General features: G+C 35.2%; 1 protein-coding gene across 1 annotated transcript in view; it reads right to left on the bottom strand.

The window, feature by feature from the left end:
* Positions 1 to 13,909, bottom strand: part of DDX10 (DEAD-box helicase 10) — a 153,833-nt gene that overhangs the window by 112,738 nt on the left and 27,186 nt on the right. Inside the window, exons 11-12 of the mRNA XM_021529396.3 lie at positions 8,310 to 8,397; positions 2,645 to 2,733 (exon numbers count right to left, since the gene is read on the bottom strand). Coding sequence (XP_021385071.3) covers positions 2,645 to 2,733; positions 8,310 to 8,397 — 177 coding nt within the window. The remainder of the gene's footprint in view (positions 1 to 2,644; positions 2,734 to 8,309; positions 8,398 to 13,909) is intronic.

The following is a 13,909-nucleotide window of genomic DNA, read 5'->3' as shown; positions in this document are numbered from 1 at the left end:
GAAAGGACAGACAGATGTGGACAGATGGATCTGCTATCACGCATTTCACTCCTGACAGCATCTGCAGCTACCTACTGCTTTTTAATACTGATCTGGAAGCAATACTTGCAGAACTACCTGGATACTAAGGAGCGTATATCTGACATTTTCCCAATAATTTGGCTTCAACTTGTTTTATTTATTCTCTATGTACCAATACAGGGAGAAACAGGAAAATACACTGCATTTCTCCTGAAACACATGACAGTCACAAAGGAAATTACCTTCCGTGGCAGCCCCTTAGAACGGTGACTAACCTGTCCGTCCAGCACACTCACCTGTTAAGATCTGCCCCAGAAAACAGTGTGTGTATGTATATATATATATATATGTGCGTGTGTGTTAGCAGCTAGCAACATAAAGTACCTGAGCAAGAAAATATTTCAAAACACTGCCTCCTGTCCAGGATACCAGACTACATTCCTTTCCACCCTTTTGTTTGTTTATACTTTCTTATGTTTTCAAAGCTGTCCTTTGCAATCAAAAGACAAATTTCTCTTTTTAATGCAAGCATTGAGCTTCTCCTTCATCAGACATAACGGCTGCCTATGTTAACACAAGGCCTACACAAGTCTTCCTCCAGCAAATTATTCTTGATAGCAATTTATAATAAGAGAATATTGGAGAGAATAGTAATGCACCACAGCCTTAAGGTGATCAATCGCTAGAATAGATATATGTGTGTGTGTATGCATATATTTTCTATATATTTTGTTTTATATATCTTATATATATATGATCTTGTATAACATATAAAAATGAAAAATACTTGCTTTTCTGCAGACTCAATAAACACAGCTTAAGAGAATCTCAGTGCACAGACATGCAAAGCAGGAGAGCAATGGGAAATGTGGGGCAACAGCCTGCAATGTAAACCTGACAAGGGCACTAAGCAGCCTATTTTCTCTGCAAGATTTTTAGTGGAGGAACATCTATCAAGCTACCAGTAAATCTCTATGGAAAGGCTGAAGTACTTTTAAGAAAATGCACACACCAGGTAAGGGGAAGAAAGGATTCTCATTTCAGGTTTTGCCATAGGTTTGTGCGCAGAACAGAAACCGATGTTGGTTCTGGATGCAAAATTCAAATATACCAGACTTTGAGGGACTTTCATATAAATTAAGATGACCGATTCATGTATCAGTGACTGTGCACTGAACTGAAAGCTAGGTAACTGCAGGGTGTATTTCAGTTAGACTAGCAGACTGGAGAGTGGGGAAGAAGAGTGCCAACAAACTAGAACAGAATCTCCAAATTATCTCCCAGATTTATTATCTTCTGACTTTTTGATTATACTGCCACATATTTCACAGCCTTGACTAAACCTCTCCTACTCTCTCCAAACAGCTGACTGGTTTCTTGCATTTTATTATAGGAATGACATTAGTAGCTTTCCAAAGCTAAGACTCAGAATTATTTTGAGGAAGGTCCAAATCAGGGCACACAGACCTGAAAAGAACAGAACTGTAGACTACTCTCATCTCTACTAGATGGCACATCTGAAATCCAGAAAGACGCACTGGGATTCTGAAAATTCAGCATTACCACCATCTGCTAGTCTGTTTCTAACACTGTTGAATTTGTGTGGTTACCCCTCTTAGCCCTAATCTTCTGCCACTATTCCTTACATTAATTCCACAGTAAGACCTACAACAGATTTTAAAGATGCTGACAAATCGCACAAGAGAAGGGTCAGGCATCGCATGTAGCAAAAGATTTTTGAGCTTATGCTAGTTTTCCTTCATCAAAATGTCTCAGCACATGAAGTTAAAAAGCTTCTTTTATAATAGATTTATGTACCTTAAAAAACATAATCATGTTAATGGCAGCACAGCACAGAAAGACCAGGTGTTCCAGAGTCTAATAATTTGTCACATTTTAGTTCATTATGCCATGTGCTGGCAAGTTAGCCTTCTCTGTATGAAATCACACACATATCAAATTAATTTACTGTGAACCTTTGAACACCTTGCTGCTCCCTTACGACTACCCTGTGTCCCATGAGATTTCAAAAACTTCACATCTTAAAACAATTTCAGGGGGCTGTCAACCTGTCAAAATTAATTTCCCTCCCATACAAAATATGGAATGATTCACATACATGCACAAAAATAGACCTAGCAAAATAGATGCTATTCAGTCTAGTGCAGATGCTTCATCTTTACCAAACACACTGAATCTTCAAAAAGTAATTGATGGCCAAGGAGAAATGTCCAAATCATACTCTTTAGATACTTCCAATTTCTTTTTAAATAATACACTTTACAGGCTGGTATTTAGCTATGAGGATGAAGGGCAAATCTGGGAAGGGAAAAACACCAAAACATTATTCTTTATCCTTTTACTCAAGAAGATATGTCTTCTGTGTATACAGCAAATGTACCTTCTGCTCTAAATTATTTCTATGTACAGCAAATATTGCTTTTACACATAATTTCCATTTAGAATGCTCTTGAAAATATGCAAAAAGCTCAATATGAATATGAAACTAAATACATTACAATACTAGAAATCAAATTCTGTGTGTTAACAATCAAAAGAGCTATTTAAAGATTGCAAAACTTCTCACTGTACAGCTTTCATATTTTAAGCTGACCATACTTACAGGGCATATTCTGCTAGAGGCAATTTGAAAACATCAAATACTTCCTTGTTCTTCATTAAGTAAACTGAACGCAAGTAGGATACAAAACACTGAAAGAAAAATGAAAACATTTAATAAAAAAAGACCATTCAATTACCAACACAAAAACCAAACATTATATTGTTACTCTAAACACAAAATAGATTCAGTTTCCTTATTAGGTCGTCTAACATCAATTTCAGACTGAAATTATTTTTAAAGTACTCATCAGACAAAATTTATTGCTACTACAGAAGTGATGCAACTTCAAGTACTCAAATATTTCATTACATTTGTATTGGCTGAATTGACTGAATTTCACAACAGTATGTCATGTTATATTTTCCTAGAAAGAAAATATGACAGATTAGTCAGAAGGAAACATCACTGATTCAATTTGATTTTTTTTCTCCTAGCTTTTCTGAATACTGTTATGCTATTCCAATATCTAAATTATGTTGAACTTCAAACAGACTTTGTTGCTATCAATCGGAGGTGTCCTGACTTAATCTTATCCAGAAGCAGGAAGCTATCCAACTTAATATAGCTGCACTTCACTGTGATCTAAGATGATTCATATTAACTTGCATTTACCATCAGCTCACCACATGCATATAGTCAATGAATACAACTCAGCTGACCAAGACAAATTCGCTATATCAAACCTAGTAAGACCAGTCCAATGTTGAAGTATCAATTAATCACAGACCTTCCCCAAGAAAACTGGAAGCACTACATAAGTGGAAGCACTACTTAATCTTGCATTGCATTTTCCTGCCCTCCTTCCCAAAAGGAAAGTTTCCTATTCTTCTCATGCTTCTTTCACATAGTCTAGTTCTACCTAGCAGCAGCAGCATAAATACTGGAATATTTCAAGTATCAGAAAAGATCCTTGGATTTCTGTTGTTCTTAACCTTATTTCTGAAACATGCCAGAACTCCTATCATGAGACTTAAACCAGCAAACATTAGTAACAACAGCGAGTTAAACTCACAAGAGTTACATTCAAGCATCCTATAATCACACTCTTGTTCTGTTATGTACAGGCACCTATTGGAGGAAACTACTGTATTAATAATTCATGTGGAATTAAAAAAAAAAATCTATTTCTTGTTAACTTTAGATAGAGGAGCAAACACTCAACAGTCAGGAGCACTGGTATCTTATGGGGATTCTTTAAATGCTTGTAAGAGAAAAAACACTTCAAAAGGTAAAATGTAACATAAGACAATAAATTAAGCAATGTTATAAACTCATTCTTTTCTCCTGAGTAAACAAAAATAAAAACTATTGATTGTAAGGTATGTAGAGTTAAGAGATATACTTTGCAAGCTGCCCATTAATTCACTTTAAAAGTAAATTTTCATTTCCTTGTTTTTCATAATGCTGAGGGTTTTTTGGATAAAGTTTCCTTCCTGATTACGTCTTTCAACTATATTTAGCTGTGGAAAGTGTGAGCTCAATTCATTCAGCTGCTACCAAGATTGATATGTGGAATACTTACATCAAATACTTCTTTGCTCACATTGAATTATTAATCATTTTACAAAGATAATTAGAATGTTTAGGAAAAGGCTTCAAATTTGACAGATCTCATTAATCTACCGTTGTCTAGCAAGTGTCAAAAATCAATGGAAGCCTCTTTTTTCTCTGCAGTGACAGATGAAAAAAAGTAGATTAAAAAATAAGTATCCTTCCTGTGAATCTAAGATTTGCAGATCTGAATAACTACATGAGTCACTACTTGCTTCAGGGTTGAAATCTCCTTATATCTGTTGGATAACTGATAAAGCCATGCACTTACCTTACTAGCATATATTTGGTACACATGGTCTAGAAATTAACAGACTATAAAGGGCACACTTTTCGCATGCTTTTCAAGCCCTACAATAACTAAGAATGAAACACCAAACAAATGCATAGAAGAGTTGCTCTACTTAACAAGAAAAGAAATCAAGCTATTTTCTCTGATTCATTAAATTTGATTTCAGTGTGTTGTCTTCAACCTCTGTCTAAAATGCTGTCATCTCACTTGGATTTTTTTCAGTTATCCTGAGAATTCCTCAGTCTGCACACACACATTGGGGCTGACGGAGAACAAGTTGAGTCAGCCTGAATTTTCTCCCTGCTATTTTACAATTGTTGTTGTCCCCTGCCATATCTGCTGTTTGATACCACTTTCAAAGCTTTTTTTTTTTTTTTTTAATAACTGAACATTGCAAAAATACTATATGCAGTAATTTCTGTGGAAAATGTTATGGTTGGGCATCATTAACATTTACAGTTCTACTACAATAGTAGCTACACATCTCCAAAAGCACTGGAGATTATTGTACAAGTACTGGAAATACATAACGAAAAAGTACCATGCTCTAGGAATTTACTACCTCTAAATTTTGATTTATTGTTCTATTTCCTGTATAACTGTTGTAAGTATTAAAATGTACACAATTCAACTGAAGTGCTGTTTTGACAGTAATTCAAACGTAATAGGCTGTGGCTGGAATTTTAGGCTGTAACACCCTGCACATATCTCTAGGTGTGATGAAGAATTTGCTGAACAGACATCACTTCAGTGCCACAATAACATTCGAACTAGCAAGAAAAAAAAATTTTTTTTTAAAACAGTTTTCCAGAACTGGCTGATATATTAAATATTAAAATTACAAGAAATGCCAAAAGGCAGCATCGGTCCATAAGAACAACTGCAGACGTTTCAAAGGAGCCCCGATCTGATTCAAACTGTCTTTCCAAGCAATAGCAGAGGAGCCATGCCCTACTAAATGAACCATGAAGTTTGTTGAAGCAATTAGTAATCAAGAACTTTGTATTTTCAAAAAAAGCAAAGGCACCTTGAAGTAAATCTACAAGCCTCATGCCCTCAACACATGATGGTAGACTACCATCCTATCCAAACTTCTGTGCATAGCTGTGCTGTCTCACTGCTATCTCATCCATTCAGGTGGGGAATTTATTTCTTACACTACAAATGTCAAGAACTTGGCAGCTTGCAACAGACAGGCTAGACAATGTAATACCCATGCCTCTAAGAAATCCAGCATTTCAGATAAGGATTCAAGGTCAGAATTTCATTTGCATTCATTTCATTGTTTTATTCACATTAACATGTAAGACTACTTGGGCACATTTGCATAGCATGTCTGAACATTCATAGTTAAACCTTATTAAGGAGGGACACTTCTGTGATAAACCACTTGTCCATACTTCAAGTTTTTCAAAAATTGAATGTATTTACAGCTTGCCTGCAAGAATGTCACTTCTCTGCGATCCATAAATTTAAAACTGCAACAAAAATGGCCTCAAATGGTAGTTATATGACAATTAAAATTTTTCAAAACAAATTTAAGTTTGCATTTGCAATACTGACAGACAACAAATGCTTGATTTTATTCTTGGGCTATTTTGAAATTTTATCATTCGTCTGCCCAATTCAGAATGATCTTTCTCTGACTTTTAAGAGATCTTAAAAAGCCAAAGGCAGAAACAGACATTTGTTGGTGTTTTCATTCCAATTAAGATGATGCTGGATTAATCCTACTCTCATCCTCCCACAGCCAGCTGCTCTGTCACTTCTGACATAAATTGGTGTAACTGCAACTTCCCGTGGCAGCTGGAGGTGAATGTGACACCAGTGCCTCTGGTTTGTGCAGCACCAGGATGAAGCTTCCACTGACATTACACACTGCTTCAGGTACTGCTTTATGCACTCCAAAAACCTGGAATACCTAAAAGCCAAAAATAGTTTTTAAAAGCATTCCCTTGGAACATTGCCTTAGACATTTTATTCACAAAGCTCTCACTGAGTTCCTCGGGCACTTTGATTTAAATCTCCTTGTTTAAGAAAGTAAGAATAGCATTACTCTGACTCACTAAGTGTCCCTACTGCAGGCCTCCGAGAGGTCACATCACATAGCCCACCTCTGCAGCACAAAGAAACCTCCATCCATCTATCCCAAAGGGGTTTTAAGGTATCTGTGCCAGGAGGCATTGTAGAAGTGCTTATTCCATCCTATCAGCTATAAAAGAAAATTTAGGCAGACTAACTCACCAAGGACATGTATAGCTAGGTGAGATGAATCTCAAGAGTTTTAAATATTTCAACTTGACTCATTTTACATCCCAGTTAAATAAAAAGATTAAAACTCATGGTTTCTCTAAGCTTTCACAATCCTCTTTTCATTTTACCCTACCACTCAGGTTTACCAGTATACCTTCAAGTGTCATTAATACCCACACTAGCTCATACAAATAAAAAGTTATTAACAGTAATCCAGAATCTCTGCAATCGTATATTTCTCAGCCTTTGGCATTTCTGGATTTCTCACCATGTGGCCTTTGGTAGTACTCTTTAATTTGACCTATATATATATATATATATATATATATATATATATATATATATAAGAAAAAATTACATTATTATCCTATTATCCTTCCAACTGTGTTTTCCTGCATCTCAATTTGAGCTTTTGATTTTGTATAGTTTTGAAGAACTTGATACAACAACAGAATTCACAAGCTTATGATATACACAGTTCAAAAACAAAAACAAAACAAAACCCCAACAAACCAACCAGCCTCAGAAAACCAACATCTTACAGTGCTTCAATAAAACAAGTAGCAAGCTCCATTCCAAAGAGTTCATGGCCTAAAAATATTATAAAACCAGGGAAAGGTCAGCAAACATGTTGAGTGATTGCAAAAGGCAGTGCAATTTCCAGAAATGTTTCACAGGCTTTTGTGGAAAATGTCTTTTACAACCAAGCTCATTCTCATCCAGGAACCTACTTAGTTATTTAACGTTTCCCTACCCTCCCAAACCTGATAAGCATGTGCTGAAATGCACATATTGTCCATTAAGTCTCCCAACATTAACCAGCACAGCAAAGAAATCCCATTTATAAACCCATTCACATAATTCTCCATCTTACCCAGAAGAGGTATTCTGAGCTATTTTGCTGCTCATTTAAATCCAAACGAAAGTTTAAATGCTTTATTCAATGCACTGGATTGCAAAGGACAAATTGACACATATATTCAGTATATAGGACAATAAAAATTGATCAAGGTGGGCATGTTGAGGCCTACATGGTTTCATATCTCTAGCTTTTCAAGTCAAATAATGTGATCTGCTATTTTTAAGTAACCTTTTTTATTAGTAGGTTATTTTGACATTTTCTGTATTAGCTTTCCAAGAAACTCAAGAGTAGTTGAAGTCGAGAAGAAACTTCAGAGACCTTCTAGTGCAAGCACCTGCTCAAACCAAGGTAAGCTAGGGCAGGCTGCTCAGGAAGGAACCCAGGTTACAATAACCAGCATGTGGAGACAGCACAGCCTCGCTTGCTCTAGTGTTCAACCACTCTCACAAGAAAGGCTTTTTAGGGGTTTAAATTGAGCTTCTTGTATAGAAATTTGTTGCCTCCCCTTCTGCCACTGGACATCACTCAGAAGACTCTGGTTCTCTCTAATTTATGTTTCTCTCCTAACACAAGTGCTTAACTATCTCTGGTGGTTCTTCGGTTCCAAACACTGCTTCTAGGGCATGTCTGAGCTGGTCAGTTATTCAAACATAGCAGTTCTATTCAACTAATACACCCCAAGAATTATAGTGTAGCAGATTACTTACCCTTTGAGCTTTCTCTTTTAACTCCTGATCTTGAGCTAAGAATGCTTGCAGTCTCTTTTGAATGTCTGTAAGTTTTTCAGGATTAATTCTAATTAAAAACAAAAAAAAAAGAAAAACAAAAAAAACACCCAAGCTTTAATTATTAGAACATGCCAAAATAAGCACCTGTTAGGCTCTCAGGAACATCTTCTGTGCCTTCTCAGGCACATCTTTTGCATTGTTTTAATATGCACAGAGCAATTACCAATGAAATAGTACAGAATGGAACCATATTTAGGATGAAGATTACACTCCTCAAACAAATAATGCAGGAAAGATAAATAGCAGCTGTTTTATTCAGACAGTTTTCACAGGTGGTGAAACTTATTCTAAAGCAAAGCAGAAATCAGCAGAAAAGAACTTCATGATTGTGTAAAAATACTGCAAAAATACAGAACAGCATAATGAATTATAGTACTACTTTATACTGAAATAAAAGTCTTCATAAGGAAATTGTCAGCATTTCTAAAAGCTTAAATAAGATTCATTGTGCCAGGAATACTGAAATTTAAGTATTTCTTAGAAATAAAAGCCAGGTGAGCAATAATAAAGGACACTGAGATTAAACAGATTTAAGAGCTTCTCAAGTAAATAAAGAATACTGACTGCACTATAGAAATTGCCATTAAACCTGCTAAAAAGATATATAGGTCCTTTCCCAGATTCCAAATTTTTAAACCTATTCCAGTGATATCTACATTATTGCAGAGTTATTTGCCCAGATCTCATCTACTTTTGAGCTGCTACTGCCACCCCAGTGTATCATATAAACTAGTAAACATGGTGGGAGGTTATTCTGCCTAAAAATGAAAACAGTATCATGCTTCATTCCCTTACAATTTCAATTTCTTCAATCTGTTCAGATACAGCCAGGGGAAAACTACAGTGTACACAAGCACTCTTAGCTACAGTTTTAGTGAAAGACTAAAAAACTTGAGTTCCAGTTTCCAGACAGTACATAATTGGCTCTAAAATTTTTAAAGCCTAAGACTGAAAAAAAAAAGTGTGAAAAATTAAGTGGGGGACAAATTGACCAACAAATCTTTGAAATATAATGATACAAAAAGTAAAGAAAGAATAGGATGAGTTATAAAAAGATTAATATGAACACCAGTAGTATGACAGTCCAGAAAAGTGTTGAATTGCTGCTAAGTGAGGGGAAAGCTATTAAGAGATGACCTCAAAGCCCTAAAATTAGCCAGTGCTTTTTTATCTTGTCTTCACTCCAAGTGGCAGCTGCAATCAGTCAGCTAACAACAGCTACAGCAAAGTGCAAGCTCACACCAGAATCACAAATCATGGGAGACCAAATATTCCAATAAATCAGCTGGGTCAAAAGAAATTTGCTCCATGGCAACTAGGAAAAAAAATCCTATCCAACAGGTTATGTAAATACAGTGCTCATATTCAAAGGGGGCAGAAAGGAAGTTAAACAATTAACTTTTTCTTGATACAAAAAAAATCCCAATTAGGAAGGACCAAAAGAAAACAAGCAAATACACAAAAGCTAAAACAGCTTAGTAAGAAGCAAAATATGATTCATCAGTTTGATTATCCTCCATAGCAGCATTAGCAGGTTTTAAGAATGGGAAAGAAACAGCAGATGTCACATTTGGTGTCAGGAAAGTATCTGGCAGTTGTACGTTCTCATAAAATAGGGAAACATGATCTATGTGAAATCTTTAAGTAATGCAAAAATGGCCTTGGAGCACTTCTCATAGAGTAGCTGAGAGTGCCAACTACTGCCTGCTGCCATTGTCAAACTCAAAATGCTTACGAAGTTCCAATTTTCACCTATACATGCTATTACTCATTATTTTCTATTACTTGATTATTGTAGGAATATGATTCATTATTCATAAGAGACTATGTGTCATTGAGGCTCCAAGCATAACAGGCAACAATTCAAGACAAAATACAGCCATATTTTGTAGACTGCATCTAAATTTTGAGAAACTCAATTGAAATTTGCAAGAAAGGGTTTGAAAAAGGCAAAAATCCTCAACACACTTCACAATTTAAAAGCATAGCTAGATAATATGGTATAAATCTAAGCAATGTCAACTAAGAACATGGTACCCCAGGCACATTTTAAGCTTATGTGTTTGTTAATGAATGAGCAAATTTGCAGCACTGACTACCAAAAAAAGAGAAGTAGTACTGAATTCTCTCTTCTCCAACACTGTATCATGACAAATCATCCACTATCAACTTCCTCTCATGCTGAGATTCAAAAAATGGGAAAGCTGGCCACTGTTAAATTGGATTTTGGTTTTAATGAGTTTGTATGTTACTTCTTTCTGAACAAGTAAAACTCTTTACAATAAATTGTATACATTTCACTATTAGGAGAAGTAAACCTAAAAGCTAAACACTGAAAATCATTATCATAATTGATAAGCCTGCCTAAATGGCTAAGAACCAATGAGCTGAAACCAATTATGCAAAGGCTAGAAGGGGATTTTATAACATGGCCTGCCATTTTAAGTAGGCTGGTTATTTCTTACTCTGTGATCACATATCTTACCTTTAAGGAGCCATACAACTTTCTGAAGCTACAGTTTTGCCTACCAGTTGCCTAACCCAGCTTGCCTGGCCTTATGTACTGATCAGACAGCAATCTCCAAATTTTCTGGTTGATACACATTTTGATTTCCTCCCATTTTCCCTGGTTCATATGCTAGGATACAAGCACTGTTTTAACTAAGCATTGTCCTTCCTCCACTCTTCTCCAAAACAGAATTTAAGCAAAAAAGATCAACAACCGCCTAAAAGGCCCTGCTGCAGCAAAACAGTTTCCAGACTTCCACGCAGCTTCCAAGCAGCAGCAGCAGGTTTTGCACGATGCTGTCAGTGTGGAACGTGGCTTCTTATGGTTACAGAGACAGCCTGAAGTCTGGAGGGAGGAGGAAGGGCTGGCACCTAAGAAAGACACCCAGAAGATCACACACCGGGGTAGCACCACACTGAATAGTGACACCAGTATATTGTCTTACAGTAACTATGGCAACTGGGAGGCAGTGAGTTTTTACAGATCCCCAATATTGATACTACCAACGTGTGGAATACACATCCAAATATTATTCACTGTGAGAAAGAAAAAAGAAGGAAAAAAAAGGTGTTTCATTGTTGTTATTGCTGCTTTCCTCAAAAAACACTTTTTTTTTTTTTGCCATAAAATTAAAGAAAGCAATACTACATCATGGGTATCTATGTATTTGAACTTCCTTTGGTAAAATTTTCTAGACACAAAATCTGTTACAGTAACAGCTAAGGAAGCAACTCTTAGCTTTTTACCCAACAAAGTTGAATGCAACAAAGTAACCTCAAAATATGATCAAAAATAGTTTAAGTTTAGAGCTTGCATGAAAAATTTGGAGATTATAGACTCCTTTAAAATATGTACAAACCATTTAATAATTTCAGAGTACCTTTTTGCCATATTTAAATGCTCAAAGATATTGCATTTATTACTGCATATTTTGCGCTTTCTCTTGCTCTTTTTGAACAATGAAGAAGTTATGTACTATTAAAAGCACTACCTGTAAATTGGCAGCTTGTGCTAATTAGAAGGGACTAGTTTACTGAAAACCTGTACTGGCAGCTTAGATCTAAAATTGAAAATTAAGGAAAGAGCCTAAACCCCAGTCCTTTGAAGAGGTATCAAGAAAGTTCTTCCTTTCTCTACTTTCAAATTATAGAACTGTTTCAAAAGGTCTGTCTATATGAAATAAAGCAACATCAAAAATAGTCTGCAAATCAAAAAACACAAAATAAGAAAAGTAACAGCATTCTTATGACCACTATACCAGACAACAGATTAATAAGAACAGCCAAACAAATATTTGAATATACAATGTTTTAGAAACAAGCTTTTGAAAAAAAACTTTCAGAATGAATTTCAGAAATTTGAACAGTTAAACTCCGTTGGCAGTGAGCAATGCTCATCATCTTCTAATTCCTAAGTTAGAGTTCTTAAGAATCTATAATTAGGTGAATAAGCACAAACAACATGAGAAGACTTCACCACAAGATATGGAACATGAACCATGGGTTCATGCAACTTCTTAAACAATTTATAAACTGACAAAACACACTGGAGTTGTATTAATTGGGAAACTGGCTGGAAGTAAACAGCATGAGAAAAGCAGTAGTTAAAAATTTCTAGAATTAAATTGGTTTGCAATCCATAAGTAATTACAAGAAAAACATTTTAAATATTTTAGTTAGCCTCTTACAAGGACAAGGCTGTATCTTTTAAATCATATCACACTAGGCAGACAATTCTAAGTGAAAGCATTCCCCTTCATTATGATGTTATATATTCTATTAAACCTTGTTTTGCAGATTGAAAAACTGGATCTTGGGGCAGGCTGTTAAAATATCTTCTCAATCAAAACTCTTGACTTTCTAACAATGATTCCAATTAAGAATATTTCTTATGTATTTATAATATGTATATCCTAGTGGCTTGGTACAAGAATGAATTTCTGGGGAATTAAAAAAAAAAAAAAAAGCAGCAGTTTTCCATCGAAATAACATCAGATAAACAACAATATGTTAAGAGATGCAGCCATTCTAAATATAATGTGCATTTACTGGGGGTGAAATATTTGCCATATTAAAATTGGATTATTATCCCTGTACAAAAACATGGATTTCTATTTACATGATAAATACAGGCTAAAGAGGTTTTTTTTACCACTTCCTTTGATAAGCTGTTCAAACAATTAACACCATTACTTAGGAAGCTAAAAGCTTAGCTGACAAAGAAATGGGAAAGGGGGAATATTTATAATGTGAATGAGATCAGACATTATACCGAATATAAAAAAAAAGATAAATTACTTCAATAACTACCATTTTAAGAAGGAAAAATATAAAGTTTGGAAAGAGAATTTATTGCAGTGGTTATACAACAGATCCTTTTAAAGCACTGTGATGCTTAAATGAAAACAAAATGTCAGACTTCCGTTCCTTTACTGATATTATCCACATTCAGTTGGTGAGGTTTTGTTTGGGTTGTCATTAAGTAGCTGTTGGACTGAATTCTAGTCCTTAATTCACTGTTTTAGCAAAAATTGTTTATGTTCGAAGTTCATCCACATCCTACAGAATTTGATATGTGTTTAACCAGAAAAGGTGGATTTATTTCACCAGCTGCTGTGTACTCAGTTTGTTACACAGAAATAGCAGTCAAAAGTACAGTTCATAAGAGCCTTTGAAATGGCATATCCTATACAACAAAAATACTTAAATATAAAACTAAACCTTAAATCCAGAAAGTGCTATATGTATTGTTTCTGTTCTCTGAAGAAATGTCAACCTGTAAATTTTGAGCAAACCTGAAGATTAAGCAATGATATGTAAGTAACCACCTACGGTTTCATTCTAATTTGATTTCTTCTCAAAAACAATTGTTCTATATAGAAATTCAGTATATTTAATTCCCTTCTTTGCTTAGATAACTGTATCTTCACATGCAAACCACAGCTTTTCAAAGTAAAACAGGCCTAGCTTTGCTTATATCCACTCACACAGCAACATGCATTTTTTCCCCT

Source organism: Lonchura striata, chromosome 2, assembly GCF_046129695.1.
Source record: "Lonchura striata isolate bLonStr1 chromosome 2, bLonStr1.mat, whole genome shotgun sequence".
NCBI lineage: Eukaryota > Metazoa > Chordata > Aves > Passeriformes > Estrildidae > Lonchura > Lonchura striata.
This window is presented reverse-complemented; position numbering and strand designations above follow the sequence as displayed.